At 49.6% G+C, this 17,278-nt stretch overlaps 1 protein-coding gene across 3 annotated transcripts in view; it reads left to right on the top strand.

Annotated features, from left to right (window-relative positions):
- Positions 1–4,694: 4,694 nt before the first annotated feature.
- Positions 4,695–17,278, top strand: part of NRF1 (nuclear respiratory factor 1) — a 58,105-nt gene continuing 45,521 nt past the window's right edge. The window contains exons 1-5 of one of the 3 annotated variants that reach the window (XM_025213504.1): positions 4,695–4,935; positions 5,060–5,291; positions 8,954–9,068; positions 11,600–11,726; positions 13,623–13,763. In XM_025213504.1, coding sequence (XP_025069289.1) covers positions 5,069–5,291; positions 8,954–9,068; positions 11,600–11,726; positions 13,623–13,763 — 606 coding nt within the window. In that variant the 5' untranslated portion in view covers positions 4,695–4,935; positions 5,060–5,068. The remainder of the gene's footprint in view (positions 4,936–5,059; positions 5,292–8,953; positions 9,069–11,599; positions 11,727–13,622; positions 13,764–17,278) is intronic. The other 2 variants (XM_006031846.3, XM_006031847.3) reach the window with 2 other exon arrangements.

The raw sequence follows: 17,278 nt of genomic DNA, 5'->3' as shown, positions 1-17,278 counted from the left end.
TATGAAAAAGAACTTCCTTTAGTTTTAAACTTACCACCTACTTGTTTCATTCTGCGAACCTTAGTTCTCATCTTGTGACGCAAGATTAGCACAGCCGGTCCTCGGACTTATGACACAATTGGTTCCTGAACAATGTTTGACTTAAGATGCAGTTTAACTTGGAATCAATTTTCCCATAGGAAGCAATGTTATAAATGGGGATTGGTTCATGAACCAAGGCCCGATACCCTATTTTCACCAAAAATAACCCAGAATTTTGTACTCAGTCAATTATAGACGAGTAATATAGCTACATTAATGTATTTACATTATAAATTGCAATCATATTGATTTGGAAGGACTTCTTTGAAGTGACTTTGCTGGACCTTTTGAAGGGTTCTTGGCTGGAGGCTTCTCAGGAGTCTTGGCCGTAGGTTTTTCTGGAGTCTTGTCTGCTTTCTTAAAGGAAGTGTCCAAGGAAGTTTGGACAGACGTTCTCCAGGGAGATGGGTGATGCAGCGAACTTGTTCGCTGATGTGGTATGGCATTGGATCAAGTGTTGTAAAGTCAAAACTGACGTCAGAAAGTTGAAACGGTGTCAATTTATAAACGTTGTAAGAGCGAAGCGTTGTAAGTCGAGGACTGCCTGTAACTAATAAATCTCTATTGACTTTCTTTTCACCATTTAGTACTTTGTAAACCTTTATTGTGTCCCCCCTCAAGTGTCTCGTTTCTACACTGAGTAGGCCTAGCCTCTTACGGTAAACCCTCCATACCGCTAGTCATCATGTTGCCCTTCTCTGGACCTTCTCTAGTTCTTCTATATCCTCTTTGAGGTGGGGGGACCAGGACCCGGGCGCAGTTTTCAAGGTGTGGATGCACCACAGATTTATAAAGGACTATCACAATACTTTCAGTTTTGTTTACAGTTCCCTCCTTAATAACACCTACCGTTTTGTGTGCCTTTTTGATGGCTGCTGAGCACTTTGCTGATGTTTTTAGCGAACTGTCCTCAATGATTCCCAGGTCTCTTTGCTGTGTGGTAACGGCTAACGTGGGGCCCAGCATCGCATAGGTAGAGTTTGGGTTATTTTCACCCATGTGCTTCACTTTACATTTGTCAACATTGAATTTCACCTGCCCGCTCGCTCAGTAGCGCCAGATCTTTTTGTAGTTCCTCACGGTCAGTCTTGGTCTTTACTACTTTGAATAATTTTGTGTCATCCATGAATTTGACCACTTTGCTACCCGCCCTCTTCTCCAGATCATTTATGAATACGTTAAGCAGCCCTCTGGTCCCAACACAGGTCCCTGGTGGACCCTGGCGTTTACGTTTTTCTATCCTGATAACTGACCGTTTATACTAACTGTTCGTTTTCTATTTGTGAGACAATTTCTGATCTACAAATGGCCATTCTCTGTAATCCCATGAGTACTTAACTTAATCATGAGTCTCTGATGGGGGATCTTATCAAGGTTTTTTGGAAGTCCAGATATATTATGTCAACTGGATCACCTGGATCCACCTGCTTGCTGACACCTGTAAAGGACTCTAGTAGGTGAGGCATAATTTCCTTTTGGCAAAGCCATGTTGATTCCTGCCCAGCAAGTCCTGTTCATCTATATGATGAACTTTCATTATTGTTTTTTTTGTACCAGTTTTCCAGGAACAGAAGTTAGGCTCACCAGCTTGTAGTTTCTTATGTTCCCTCTAGAGCCTTTTTTAAATATGGGACTCACGTTGGCATCCCCCAAGTCCTCTGGTACCAAGACTGGTTTTAGTGATGATTAGGTTACATACTTCAGTGAGGAGCTTAGCAGTTTCCCACCTGAGCTCCTTCAGGGCCCCGGGGTGAATGCCATCACATCCTGGTGATTTGCTGCTGTGTCATTTATTAATTCCCCATGACCTCATCTATTAAGGGCTCAGTTTGGGTCAGCTCCACTGACTTGTCCCGAGAGAGGAGTGGGTCTGGTGGGGGAATCTCCCTGACATCTTCCACAGTGAAGACAGGTGCAAAGAATTTATTTAGTTTCTTGGCAATGGCCCTGTCATCTTTTAGTGTCCCTTTCACACCCTGATCATCCAAAATCCCAGCTGGCTTCATGGCAAGTCTTGGGCTTCTAATGTACTTAAAGTAATTTCGGTTGTTACTTTTTGTGTCTCTAGCAAGTTTCTCCTCAAAGTCTTTCTTAGCTTGTCTTATTACAGTTTTACATTTGATTTGCTAGAGGTGATGCTCTTTTTTATTTTCCCCATTAGGATTTGACTTCCACCTTTTGAAAGAAGCCTTTTTTTCAGCTCATTGCCTCTGCAACTCTGCCGCTAAACCATGCTGGCTTGCTTTTGGTCTGCTTTCCTTTTTTTTGATTTTCAGTCCGCTTTTGCTCTGTGCCTCCAGTATGGTGTTCGTAAGTGGTTCCCGTGCTGCTTGCAAGTTCCTCACCTCCTTAGGGGCCCCTTTTAACTTCTGTCTAACTAGCTTCCTCATTTTAGTGTACACTCCCTTTTTAAAGTTAAAGGCTACTGTGGCCAGTTTTCTTCTTGCCTCCCCTCCTGCATGGATGTCAAACCCAGTTGCCTGGTGGTCGCTATTGCCGAGAGGCTCAGGAACACTTACTTTGTACCAGATCCTGTGCACACCTTAGGGGTAGGTCAAGAATGGCCTTTCCTTTTGTTGGTTCCTGGAAGAACTGCTCCAGGAAACAGTTTTATAATGTCAAGAAACGTGCTCTCTGCGTTCCAGCTTGATGTTTGATTGACCCAGTCTATTTGTGGGTATTTAAAATCGCCCATTATCAATTACTCTGTTTTTCTACTGCTGCAGCCTCATGTCTGAGAAGCTGAGAGCTTATTTGCAAGGGGAAGGTGTGATGGGGCCACTGCTGTCTTGGAAAGTGCCTTGTAGGTTCATGGCAATGAAACTGGCAGGGCTGGTTTAGTCAGGGAAGATCCCGTCCTAAGTAAGGGCCTGGACTAGATGACTTCGAGGTCCCTTCCAGTCCTACTTTCCTACCATCCTAGAAAAAGACAGTAAAAAAGTTTGTTAGACAAGCAGGTCTGTTGTATTAGCAACGTGCCTTTTTTCATCTCTGGTTCTGTGCAGTTGTCTTCTATAAATACAACTTTGTCTTGTGTCAACTGATAAGACAGACATGATGGCTAAACCTCTGCTCATCATGAGGTGATAAGTCTGCCGGGGGTCTGTTTGTCGTGTATGAAGATGGAGCTTTGCATTCGCAGTTTCTCCCATTTCCACGGGCTGCGTCTCCGTATTGAAAAGTTGGGGGCTGCGGGCCAGACGGAAGAGTTCTGCAGCTTGCACGTTTAGCGGTCCCTGTAAATTGCCATTTCTTCTGTCTGCGTTTTAACTTGAGCTTTTTCAGATACGGTGTGAAAGGTTCTTGGATTCATGTTTATACGGCGTTTGGACAGTACAGTGCTTAGTGAAAACTAGGGGTTTTTTTTATTATTCTTTTTCAAGTGCGTCGGAGGCAGGCAGCTCCCAGAAATGCCTACAGAATTCCACTCTCGTTCCTTGCCAACAGAATTATGCTATCAGATGGATGGCGGCTCCGTGGCTGCGCAAGCTGCTGTTATTCACTCATTTACCAGTAGACAAAGGTGCTTTATTTCACGCTCCTGTTCAGACCATAATGATACTATCCTGATGCCCGGACTCTATGCAAGAGACACTTTTACTTGGAAACTACTTCTCGTTTGGTATGAGCAGGTTACATCCAGGATTGGCTTCCAGCTTTGTGTCCTGAACTATATGGGTGGGAGAGGGAAGTTTTGTGTCATGCTTAAACAGCCTGCCTTGGGACATGTCTCTGGAGTGACAATGATGGGCTGTGGTGGCAAATATGAGTGCCAGCCTTGGTCACACCTCTCGAAGCGTGGGTGGGATGCAGTTATCCCCAGGATAACTGGTCCTGCGAGAGCCCAACAAAGATGATCACCTCAAGAGTACCATAGAGTAGTATGTACAAGCAAGGATTGTCCAAATATCCTGTCTTAAATTTACAATGATCTGCCTTCTGGTGTGGCCATCAAATTCAGTCTCCTGGGCCGTGTCCAGATGAGCGCGGATGTGTAGTGTGTGGCACGGCAGACCTGCCTGCAGCGCCACACACTGCCCATTCACGTGTTCCTTGCACTGCTACCTTGCGTGGAGGGGAGGGGGGCGTTGTTGACCCCAGGAGATCCTAGGATCAAAAAACCCATGCGGAAAAAAAAAAAGCGGGGTGGCAGCGTGCACCACCCAAAACCAGAGCCTGGCCATCCAGAGCTGCACTCCAGCTGCCGGCCAGGCTCCCAGCTGCAGGAGCAATGTGGCTGCAGCTTCCTTGGCCCCCAGGACCCCAGGTGAGGCTGCTACGCCCAGCACAGTTGCTGGCTCTAGCCTCCCCTTCCCCACTTCAGATAACCTGCTGCGTGCCAGAGCGCATGTGGCACAGGTGTTCCCCAGGGACAAGGAGCAGTGGCACAAGGTGTGCCATGGCTACTTGTCCCTGGGGAACCAAATGTCTGCGCTCGTCTAGACGTGGCCCTAGAGAGTAATTGTAAGACAGATGGTCAGTCTTGAGGAGCTTGGGGGGGACTCAGATCAGAGGCTGAGACTGCACAAAAGGGTCAGTCCTAGTTGGTGAGCAGTATCCATGTCTGTAGTCCAGGCAGTACCAGAAGTTAGGAGCCCGGGAATCCAGAAGGCGCACACAATGTAAGTGGGACCAGGGAAATGGGCAAGAACCAGGCTTGAGGGGGAACAGGAGCAGCTGCTTCGGGTTGTGAAACAATGAGCAGCCAAAGTCCAAATAAAGGGCCTGGCCTTACAAGCCAGGTCCAGCCTACTGTGCAGCCAGCGAGCTTGACTCTGCAGCTGGTGCCCCTCTGAAACCAGGTGGTCCTGCGGAGGTGGCAGATTCTCCTAACATCAACCTCCATTGGGCAAGGTAACTTCTGGTCCCTTTCTCCAAGCTGAATGGTGGGAGCATGGCAGGAGGGATGCTCAGCCCCATGTTATTGCCATGCCTTAGTGGCATTATGTCTGTTCTGTGATCTTGTCTCCCTTCACAGTAGCTCTTAATGGAAGAACACGGAGTGACCCAAACAGAACACATGGCCACTATCGAGGCCCACGCCGTGGCCCAGCAGGTGCAGCAGGTCCACGTGGCCACCTACACTGAGCACAGCATGCTGAGCGCGGACGAAGACTCGCCCTCTTCGCCAGAGGATACTTCCTACGATGACTCGGACATTCTCAACTCCACTGCCACCGATGAAGTCACTGCCCACTTGGCTGCTGCAGGTAAGGTTACCTGGGCATTCGGGAACATTTGCTTAGTGCCTCATCATTCACACTTAGGTCACAGTAGCTTTCCAGGTGGTAGTCCAATGTGGTGAGCTGCTGTCAGGACTGATGTGGGGGCAGGGGTTCCCAGGACTTCTGGATCACGTTAGGTTTCCTCTTGGTGCGCCACAGTGGTTTCCTCTTGGGGCCCTTGCAAGTGCTGCTGCGTGGAGCAACATGTCCGTGATGTCCATGAGGTGACAACATTGGAGATAAGACATTCATTTCTGAAGTATAAGCCCCAGAGGCGTCTGCTGTACAAAATAGTGAAAAGATTGCACCGGTGCAGGTGGGGACTGACGGGCTGGGCAGCAGCTCTGCAGAAAAGGACCTGGGGGTGACAGGGGACAATAAGCTGGATATGAGCCAGCAGTGTGCCCTTGTTGCCAAGAAGGCTAACGGCATCCTGGGCTACATTGGTAGAAGCGTTGCCAGCAGGTCAAGGGAAATTACTATTCCCCTTTATTTGGCACTGATGACGCCACATCTGGCGTCAGTTTTGAGCGCCCCACTATAGAAAGGATGTGGACAAACTGGAGAGAGTTCAGGAGATGGAAGCAAAAATGGTTCAGGGCTGGGAGACGTGGCTTGTGAGGAGCGGCTGAGGGAACTGGGCTGATTTAGTCAGGGGATGAACAGACTGAGGGGGGGTTTAATAGCAGCTTTCAACTCCCTGCAGGGGGGTTCGAAAGAGGATGGAGCTGGACTGTTCTCAGTGGGGGCAGATGGCAGATCAAGGAGCAACGGGCTCAAGTTGCAGCAAGGGAAATTGAGGTTGGATATTAGGAAAACATTTCTCATCAGGAGGATAGCAAAGCAGTGGAGCAGGTTACCCAGAGAGGTGGTGGAGTCTCCATCCTTGGAGGTTTTTAAGACCTGGCTAGATAATGCCCTGCCTGGGATGATGTGGTTCAGGCTGGTCCTGCTTTGAGCAGGGGGTTGGACTAGATGTGACCTGAGCTCCCTTCCAACCCTCATTTTCTATGAATGCAAAAATGTCACAGGCAAATGGGTTTAATCACTGAATGGGAATAGTCTGACATAGAAAATAGTACAAATAACCCGCTAACTGCCACACCATCCAGGCTGGAAAGGAAACTCACCCAGATTTGGCTCGACCCAAAAGGATGCTTGAGCCCATTAGTGGAATTTTCCATGCAGGATAACAAGACAAAGTCATAGGCCTTTCCCAGAGAAAGCCCTTGAAATTTCATCCTGGGTTGGTTTTAACCCTACTGGTTTAAAATACAAAAAAGATGACTAGTCACCATCTGCCCTCCTCTCATGTCAGGCTTTCTCTTGGAACGGTAAAACTTTGATGTCCATTTGTTGAACTGAAGGTGACCTGCAAGACTATAAACAGTCAATGAAACTCACCTGTATTACTTAGTGCCATGAAGTAAGCATCAGGGCCGTATGACATGGAAATGTGTGGAAAACCTTGAAGTCTCAAGGGACAAGGAGGTGAAGCACAGCATCACACAGGAGAGCAAGTCCTGGGCGCAGCGGGGTCAGAATTTACAGCCAGATTGCTCAGGTCCAGGTGGGATCTTTTGGGTGAGACGTGGGATAGCAACTATGACTTAAGGGCCATGTAGGTCTTAGGAAAGTAGAGGGGAATAGGAAGGAGATCCAACCACAGGGACCAGGGCAGATGTAGCTGGGAAAGAGGTGTGAGCACATGGGGCAATAATCAGAAGCTCGGAGGGAAGAATGACTCAGTGAAATTTGGTATGAAAGCCAGCAGAGGAACTCCAGAGATGCAGGTATGTGGGTTGGGGTCACAGCAGTTTTCCCTGTGAACTTCTAGGAGTGGTCACCAGAGGGCATCATAATACCAATTGCGCTCATCCAAAAGCCGGCTGCTGCAGTGCTGATCGCTAGCCGCCTGTGCCTGCTGAAATGGAGAGCGATGATTATTTATGAATTCAGGATAGAAACTGGGAGTACTAGTGTTTGGCCAGAGATGCCCTGTTTCTCTTTCTGCTTAACTGCTTCCCTTCCTGATCATATCACTACACAACCAATACCCATGTAAATTGGGCTTTGAGTCGCACATCACGTGAAATTCTAGTGTTCATGAGTACGAAGGCCTCCCCGTGTCTGCACTTCTTCTGGTAGAAGGGCTAAGTTGCCGTCTCTTTCCATCTTAAAGTGACTGCCTGATAAAACAGCAGCAGCAGTAGACGCCCTTCTCCTTCTCCCCTCATACCTGGAGCAGAGGTCAGCCCCTCCATGGTTGGATCAGGGGGAGAAGCTGTCTCGAAGATATGAAGATTGCTGCGTCTTCTAGAGAGAGATAGCTAATCTTAGATCACTGAAGCACCATGGTACGATGCTTAATTTTTGTGGCGCTTAATCTTTCTGCAGCAACTAGCCACCAGACTACTAAATGAACAGTCTTCCATCAAGAATGAAATAGGTTTTGAAATATTGTGTTGGGGAAACTGAGGCAGGGGACAGGTGTTTCTTGTTCAAGAATCCAGAAACAGGAGCAGGATCCAGAGCTTCCTGACGTCGTGCTCCATTCTGATACCGTCAGGCATCGACTGCCCCTGCCCCTCAGCTCAGTTTGATGATGGGGGGTTTGATTTGTTTTAACCCTGTGGTTGCTGCATTCCTTGCAATCCATCAGGGACATTGCTGTTTCCTGGCAGCGTGAGGTCACTTCTGTCCTGATAGTTGTGGGACATTGGAAGATTTTACGGTTCATAGTGCCTTCCCCAGTCATGTTGGCAGTAGCAGCAGCAGGCGTTTGTGCCGAAGGGATGTTGCCTGGTAGTTTCCACGTAGTCTGTACAGAGCCACTTGACTTGCATCACCCATGTAACAATAGGCATGGCAGTCAAAGATCTAAATGCAGGGACTTGCATTAAAGACATGGGTACAAGTGCATGTGACGTGGCCTCTCAAGCCACCTCTGACCCAGAGAAATCAAAGAACCTGCATTTAAATACTGAAGGTTTAAGGTAGAAAAGCCTTCTTTAAGCTGGGGGTTTCCATTCTTCCGTAGCCTTGGAGAAGGAGAAATCCAGTATTTTTTCCACTCCTTAGTGATTCTCCTGGATTTAAACCCTTGTGCAGGGTTTGGACTGGGGTTTGTTTCGTTTGCATTGGGTAGAAAGAGGCAATCAACCCCAAATGCCAATTATGTCATTAGGAGAGGCCTGTGAAATACATCTAGGCAACTTTCACCTGAGGTCCGACTTGCGGCCAGGGCCGGATGCAGGCATGGGCGAACCAGGTGGCTGCCCAGGAACCAGACAGAAAGAGGGCCCAAAAATGGTAATTTTTTTCCATTGTCCGATTATTATAATTATTTCTGGCAAAGGGGGGTCCAATACTAAAAGTATGCCTGGGACCGCCAGGAGTCTAGGTATGGTGCTGCTTGCGGCCGGCTGGCCTGGGTGGCGTTGGTTGAAATGCTGTGATCCAAGATGGGGGGAGATCTCACTGCTTTGTGAGAGCTTTGTAAGCAGTTCTGGTTTCTTTGCTCTTGCCGTGGATGGGAGGCGGATGGGGCGAGCCCTTCAGCCCTGGTCCAGCTGGTGTAATGGTCCGTTCCCCCTTGTCCAGGTAATAAACTCTGCTCTCATTGGGCCTTTGTCATTTGTCTACAGGCCCAGTGGGAATGGCAGCCGCCGCCGCCGTGGCAACGGGTAAAAAACGAAAACGGCCTCATGTTTTTGAGTCCAACCCGTCCATCCGCAAGAGGCAGCAGACACGCTTGCTACGGTAAGTCCCTCTCCTCCCACAGCTGCTGGCCCCGTCCACCTCTGTGTCCCAGTGCCTGGCTGTCACTCACGAGACCCTGGGTTGCTCAAAGCTGAGGACCTACTTGGCAACCTTCCTGGAACCTGAGGGCCGTGTTCCCTTTGCATAAATGGCTCCAGTTGCAGCTCTTATGTCTCGGCTATGCCAGCATGGCCCCAGGGGGCTGGAGGGGCCGTTCTGGTGGCATGCACGATTCATTTCTATTTCTCCTTGCTCACGCATTCAGTCCGTGTCACTCTGAGCTTTTTTCCACTTGAATTCTTAATAGATATAGTAACGGTTGTCTTGAAAACCCCTGGAGTGGCCGTGCCCCAGGTCTGGGTGGCAGAAAGCACTTCTTCCTATTGCCCCAATGCCTTCATAACCAAGATTTGTACTGTGCTATGAGCTGTGACTCCCTTGGAAGCCCTCCCGGCTTCCTTTGCATCCGTACCTGCCCTCCCTCGTCCAGGAGAGCCTGCCACAGCCCTTTGACTCCCATGCTGAAAAGTGATATTGCCAGCACTGCAGCCCTGGGGGAGGGGAAGTTTCTTGGTCAGAAGCTGAAGCAGCTTTGGAAACTATGGGGCCTGCTGCACTGTGGGCCAAAAAACTTATCTAACCCTTTAAAACAGTTGTTTTAAAGCAGGGGCATCAAACAGCTGGCCCATGGAGCTGTGGCATCTAGCATCTCCAGGAGCTGCACAGGCCAGGAATTTGAGAGCAGAGCAAATAGGTGGCAGGGCCCACTGCCGAAATCCATGGGACAGAGCCCTGTTAGGACCGTGTTTTGGTTCAGTGGGGTGGGGGAAGCAATAGCTGCGGTAACCTCCCTTTTCCTCTGCCATTGCTCCCTGACACTGCTTGCTCTGCCTCTAGAGGTGGGTCTGGACCTGGACCGCTTTGCTAGCCGTGTTTGAAAGGATCTCCAATGCCATTGATCTGCCGGCTGGCAGATTAAAATAAGTCCTCATTTTCCAGGATCTTGCAAAGTTCAGTTGTGGAAAAATCAGGACAAGCCATTACCCAGAATGCTTCCAAATCTCCAATTGCTTCCCATGCAGCAATTTTCTTTTCCCCCCCGCAGCCTTTTATGACAGCTTTTTTGAGCGGTCTCAATGGTTTCCTTCCCCGTTTTTGCCATAAAACAGCTAGCATCTGGGTTCCTCGCCCCTGTTTTTCGTCCTCCTACTTTGTGAGTTTTCAGAAGTAGGTGAGTGACAGTTAGTTTCATTTTACCTCTGCTTAGTCATCTGCTGAGTTTCATGATTGCACTTGTATGTGACCAGACAGAAAGGGGAGAGCAGAGTTACTATTTATTATTAAATAATGTGCATCTGAAGTAGCTGGCACAGTTCATTTTGGTTTTCCTCCTCCTCCTGGGCCCTGATAACACAGCCCTGGGCACTGAGAGATTTCTGAAGAGCAAATCCTCTCCCCTTTTGGAGGGTAGCAGCACACATTTTCAAAGTGACATGTCCTTTATCCCTTCCCTCTCTGCCGTGCTGCAAATGACTTGGGTAACACATTGGCCAAGCATTTTGGTTTCCTGTTTTCTGACTGTTAAACTCATTAGAAGACTTTTGCTGTTTAGTCAGAATAATGCAACATTTGTTCTGATGTTCAAGCCACTTGTGTGAGCCAGATGGGAGCTGGTTAGAGCCTCTAACACTGGAGTTGCTGCAGAGCTGGTGTCATCCAGCAACGCTGTTCAGCAATATAGTCACTGTTGGCCAGTGGCTCAGAAATGCCTGGTTTAATATCATGTGCAGCAGCAGCTCACACGGGGAGAGCTGCCCCTGCCACTTGTTGCATAAACTTTCCACAACCTGCTCTAGCAAAGGCCCTGCCATTTCCTTGTTATTCTCTTGCAGTGCTGACGTGTTATAAGAGGAAAGAAATGATGAGGTCCCCGGGAGGGACCATTCCCAGGGACTCCCTGATGTAACAGGGGGCTGAATATGCAGGTTTCCTCTGACCATCTGCTGCAGTGTTCCTGATTCTCGCTTGCTGATGAACTCTGGTTCTGGTTCGGGGCAGGAGAGCAGTCCAGTGCATCTGCAGCAGGGCGGGTCCTGTCCATGTGATCTTGCGCCTGTCACATGTGTCAGTGCTCTCCCCATTAATTCAATGCTGTAGTCAGCAGACATTATGCTCCAGGATGGTTCTTCTGGTCTCTTCCAAAATCGGCATCTAGATCCCAATTGTACTGAGCCCAGAGGTTTGATCTCATTTGGTGAATCCTCTCTCCCCTTAACGTGACTGTTGAGCAATGCACACTTATTTCTAGACTAACAATTTTTTTAAAGTATTTCCTTAACTTACGTAGAAGCTCCACATGCAGCTTTTGCCTGGCCAGAGGCACCTGCAGAAGCAGAGGAAGGACTTCCTCTTCCCCCTCTCCCCTGAGCTTTGTGAATAGACAGTGTTGAGAAGCGACATTGGTATCTCAAAGGGCAGTGGGTAGAATGAGCCATTTTACTCATTGCTTTCTGTTCCCCTCCCTGTTTCAGGAAGCTCCGTGCCACGCTAGATGAATACACCACCCGAGTGGGGCAGCAGGCCATCGTCCTTTGCATCTCACCCTCCAAACCCAACCCTGTTTTTAAAGTGTTTGGCGCTGCACCGTTGGAGAACGTGGTAGGTCTCAGTGGGAAGGGAGCTAAGCAGCTCATTGCTCCTGCCTTGCAGTTCTGCTCAGAGCCAGCTGGTGGTCTCAGCTTCGAGTTTGAGATATTCCAATCCACTGGGGACAGATTCAAATCTGAGCTGAAAAGACAGTTTGATCCTGGTGGGTCTTGCAGATCAACCTTTAACACTGAGGTCCTGTGTCCTCCATGTGGATGTGGGAGATCACCTAAGTGGGATCTTAACTTTATTCTGTAGCTAAAGCTTCGTTTTCCAGCACCTCTGTAATGTGAGCTATTTGTGCAGCTCTTACCTCAGAATAGGCTGCGTTTTAGTCCTTTTGGGGTCTGTAGGTGCAGTGCTTTCTTGGGAAGCTAGGCAATAAGACCAGAGGCCTGGAGCTAACATTGTCAGCCCTGGTGAGCGATGGGTTGGGCAGGGGTAGGACAGGGAGGAGCAGACTATAGGTCCTGCCATCTTAAATGGTTGGGTGCTCGGAGGGAGCATAGGGACTTGCAGAATATGTGTGTATTTATACCTCTAGTTCCCAGTTCTTCACATGTAGCAGCTTTGGGGTATCAAACTATTTGCTGGTGATGGTGCTGGCCAGTATCCTCCCAGCCAGTTTTCTCCACTGCAGCTGTGCTCACTACCCAAAGGTTGGATTGAGGTTCAGCCTCTGCCCTATTTGTGGTGACCTACAAGACAGCTCAGGCTTTTCCAAGCCTCAGTCTTCTGGCACTGCCACAGCCTTGTTCCCACTGGGAGTTAGAGGAGTGAAGTTAGTGGGTGGCTGGCAGGGCTGGCATTCCTCAGGCTGGACATGCGCTTCATCATTAGTGGCAGAAGGCGAGAAGGCCCTGCTCAGGATGGGGGGGACGATTGATCCACTTGGTCTGATGAAGTCAGAGACCATCACAGTCATTGAGGACCGGGTAGGGCAGATCAGCCAGCTTGGCTTTCAGCGTTTGGCTCTCACTGTTCTCAGTAATGGCAGGTGACAGAACAAGGAGCAATGGTCCTAAGTTGTAGCAAGGGAAGTTTAGGTCAGGTTTGAATTCTCCAATATGGCATCACTATCTGTTAACTGGAGAGGTTGTTGGGTAAAAGGGAGCCCTTTGCATTCATTCATAGAATCGTAGAAAACAAGGGCTGGAAGGGGCCTCAGGAGGTCGCATCTAGTCCAACCCCTGCTCCAAGCAGGACCAGCCCCAACTACATCATCCCAGCCAGGGCTTTGTTAAGCCAGGCCTTAAAAACCTCCAAGGATGGAGACTCCATCACCTCTCTAGGTGACCTGTTCTAGTGCTTCACCATTCTCCTAGTAAGAGAGTTTTTCCCAATATCCAACTTAAACTTCCTTTTCTTCAACTTGAGACCATTGCTCAAGTTGATATTAGGAAAAAACTTTCTCATAAGGTTAGTGGTAAAGCACTGGAAGAGGCTACCCAGAGAAGTGATAGAGTCTCCGTCCTTGGAGGTTTTGAAGACCCGGGTAGACAAAGCTTTGGCTGGGGTGATGTAGTTGGGGCTGGTCCTGCTTGGAGCAGGGCATTGGAGTAGATGGTCTCCTGAGGGCCCTTCCAACCTTCATTTTCTGTGATACTGTGATTCCATCCAGCCTCTCAGCCTCGCAGTGGTGTGGGAGGAAAACAGCAATATTGTTCCCAAACTTTTCTCTGAATCCTCTTGCTCCCTCTGTCTGCTGGTGTTACTTGCAGTTTCATCATCCCTTTGCCGCAGCTCCGCTCTCTAGTCTTCAGGGCCGATGGGTATTTTTACCTGCAAGCTGGGGCATTGTTTGTAGCATCTTGGGGAAGGCGCGGGGGCCCGCCTTCTGTTACCTAGCACCCCGGCCTCTCCTGTTGCTCTTTACCTTGTTTACCAGAGCCTAATGATTCCCCACAGGTGCGCAAGTACAAGAGCATGATCCTGGAAGACCTGGAGTCAGCACTAGCAGAACACGCACCTGCGCCACAAGAGGTTAACTCAGAGCTGCCCCCCCTAACCATCGATGGGATCCCTGTCTCTGTGGACAAGATGACCCAGGTGAGCGGCCGGGGCAATGGAAACTTGGAAGCAGCAACTGAGTTTTGCAGGCTGTGCTCAGACCCTGTTGGCTTTGGCAGCGCAGGTTCTGTGTCCCCCGAGGGAGGCTTTGCTTCTGCCTCTCCAGCAAGACCTGAGGGGCCTTGGTTAGACATGAAGCTTTATCATGGGCTATTTCCTGCATGAAATCTTACAACTCTTGAGAATCCCCTCGCCCTTTTCCTTTGGGTCAGTGGTGTCCTGCCACCTGTCTGTTAATGATGCAGCCCTTGGTGCCGCACCTGGGGATGACCTGTGGGTGCTGATATCAGGACAGGTGCCTGAGGCAGACCAAAATGGGAGCTAAGCCATGCATGTTTTTTGCCACCTTTCTCTCTGTCCCTGAGGCTGTGGCTTGGAGTGGAGGGAAGCTTGCTGATAGCGATATTCCAGGACCAGCCTCATTTTCCTGTCTCAGAGGCAGAGGCAACTTGCTTGTACCTAGTGGTTGCAATGAGTCATCCGTCCTGGGGGGGCAGGGGACACCTCATCCTCTCCTGGCCCAGAGCGTCTCTGAGCAGACATGCACTGGCATGAAATCTTCCTATCCCTGAAAAAAAGGGGCAGGGGGATTTGAAGGGAAATGTCCCCTGGGCAGGGAGGGATCAGGGCAGCTTTGTATATACATTTTCTCGCTCCCCTCCCTGGGGGTGGCAGGAACGGGAGGGATTAACGCTGTGAGAAGGAGGTGAGCGAGAGGCTCTGCACATGCTCATCTTGGCTGCTTGATGCATCCGAACAAATCTGAGTGCTCCTGGCAGGGAGGAGAGAGGAACTCCGAGAGCCCAAGGTTGAAGGGGATGGGGTGAGAGTGGGTCGTGGGCTGCATCCAGGGAGTCTCACGATGGAGTAGGGAGGGGCTCATCTCTGCAGAGCACAGGAGACACCAGGCATCTCCTTCCTCCATAGCCACAGTTTCTCTTCAAAGGAGCGCTGTTCCCAGGCAGCTTTGCTTCGCATCTCCCGAAGCACTTGTGCATGAAATGCGAGGCCAGTGGTGCCTGGCCTCACTGGGTCCCGTAAGTTAGGAAGAGAGGGATAGGAGACGCTCTGGGGTCAACAAGCCCAGCTCCCTATGATTGCAGGCACCCATCTAACACACACATGTCCAAATGGGCCCATGTGAACATCCCCTCTGCCCCTTTCTGCACATCATGGCCACAGAGCACCTGATAACAAACAAGCAAGCCTTGTGTTGTGCCACAGGAAGAAAGCAAGGGGGCAAAGAGACATTTGATAGCTAATATATTAGAGCATTTTACCTGATCTCTGCATATAGCTTCCACCTTTGGGATTTGGGAGTAGCAAGAGGAAATTAAGGGTTTGAAGGAAAGAAGTGCTTGATATGGAGAGTATTTGTGGGGAGGGAGGCAGCTGGTCTCTTATGGGCAGGAGCTGTAGGCTGCAAGGTTCAGGTGCCAGCAGTGGTGAGAATGAGGGAGGAACGTGGAAAATAGCGATGATGCTAGTGGGATGGAGGGAAAGGACCAGTGAGAAGGCAAAGGTCAGGTTTGCTCCCAAGGTGACTGCACAGTTCCTGCAACCTATTAACAAGTTCAAGAGACTTCTTGTTACCTGGAAAGTGCAGAATGTATGACCATGCATGTTCACAGCTGTTAGAAAGCAGGGTTTTGACTAGTAACCAGCTGGCTGTTAGTGTGGCCTGCACCTACAAATGACCAGTTTTCATCCTCAGAATCCCCTCTGCTGGCTTTACTGCACAGAGATCTTTCATTTTTATGACAGTGTTGGAAATGTGACAAGTAACATCAAGGACTCTTTAAGCACTTCCCCTCCAGCCCACGGCTGCACCCCCTCCACACTTGAATGTTACCATTTATTAAAGCAAGAAATACCTTCTTGGGATAGATCAAGAATGGAAGCAGTTTGGTGTCTTCCAGGGTCCAAACCCTGGACTCGGCTGTCAGCTGTTGAGGAAATTCTGCATTTTGAGACATGAATTTTTCGTGCAGTCTGGTGACTCTGGGGGTTGCATTGATCTATATTTTCCATATGAGTTTGAGTCCTGGATCTTTCTTTTTCTATTTTTCCAGCTTGGGGCTCCTTCACTGCCAGGGTCAAAGGTGGCAGTCGGAGTCCTGGAAAAGTTACCTTCGCAGATTCATTAGGTCTCTTAGCTTCCTAAAGAAGCTCCACTTTCTCCATTGATTAGAACAGTTTCTGAAATTTTGCCCCGAAGGGCCATTTCGCCAGGGCAGTCCTGGGTGGTGGGCTGCATCCAAGGGGCCCACAAGCCACTTTTGGCCTACGGGCCACCCTTTTGGGAACACGTGCTCGAGAACCAGATTGCTGTCGGATGAGGGGAGCAAACAACTGCCTGAGCCCTTTCCGTCCCTGGAGGGCTGAGGCAGCACCCAGCACAGTGGGGCCTGAACCCCAATGAGGAAGGTGCACACTGCCAAGTGCTCTGAGAAATGAACAGGATGGCAGAGGGGCTGGCTGGTCCAAGCCTGCTCTGTGTCTGACTTCCCCAACCTCTGGACCCATCAGAGTATTTGAGCCAGGGCTTCCTACCGCAGCAGCGTTCTTAGTAAAGTTATAAACTGCTGATGCAACCATGAAGTACTGTAGGAGCCCTTTTATTTTGAGACCTCATGAGGTGCCCAGCAGTAAAGAAAGGGTCTACTTAGGAAGGCATTTCTTGCAGAAGTGGTGCTTTTTATTGAGAACAATGAAGGTAACTCTCTTCAGCCAGGCTAGTGTTTCTCCCAGGCACTGGACAGACTCCCCATTTATTTTACATAAAACTCCAATCATCAGACCTGAGATGGGAGGTCACTTTACCACTTCTCAACTTCATAGTTTCATAGTTTCATAGTTTTAGGGTCGGAAGGGACCTAATAGATCTTCTAGCCCGACCCCCCGCCAGGGCGGGAGAAAACCCCCAAAAAAAAACACAAACCCTAAAAACAAAAAGGGGACTCAAATGAGTCCAGCCAGGTAAGTATCCAGCCTCTTCTTAAAGATCCCCAGGGTAGGGGCCAGCACCACCTCCCTTGGAAGTTGGTTCCAGCTCCTAGCCGCCCTAACTGTGAAGTAGTTTTTTCGGATGTCCAATCTGTACCTCCTCTCCATCAACTTGTGCCCATTACTCCTTGTTATGCCAGCGGGGGCTAGGGGAAACAGCGTCTCCCCCAAACCCTTCTGGTTCCCCCTAGTGAGTTTATAGACGGTCACCAGGTCCCCCCTCAGCCTTCTCTTGTGGAGGCTGAATAGGTTCAGGTCCTGCAGTCTCTCACTGTAGGGTCTGCCCTGTTGTCCCCGGATCATGCGGGTGGCCCTCCTCTGGACCCTTTCCATGTTGTCCACATCCCTCCTGAAATGGGGCGCACAGAACTGGACACAATACTCCAGCTGCGGCCTGACCAGCATCGCATAGAGGGGGAGGATCACCTCCCTGGCTCTAGTCGAGATGCACCTGTGGATGCACGACAAGGTCCGGTTAGCCCTGCCAA

The sequence above is a fragment of the Alligator sinensis genome, unplaced genomic scaffold (assembly GCF_000455745.1).
Source record: "Alligator sinensis unplaced genomic scaffold, ASM45574v1 scaffold888_1, whole genome shotgun sequence".
NCBI lineage: Eukaryota > Metazoa > Chordata > Crocodylia > Alligatoridae > Alligator > Alligator sinensis.
Note: the sequence above shows the minus strand (reverse complement) of the source record. Positions and strands in the feature narration are given on the sequence as shown.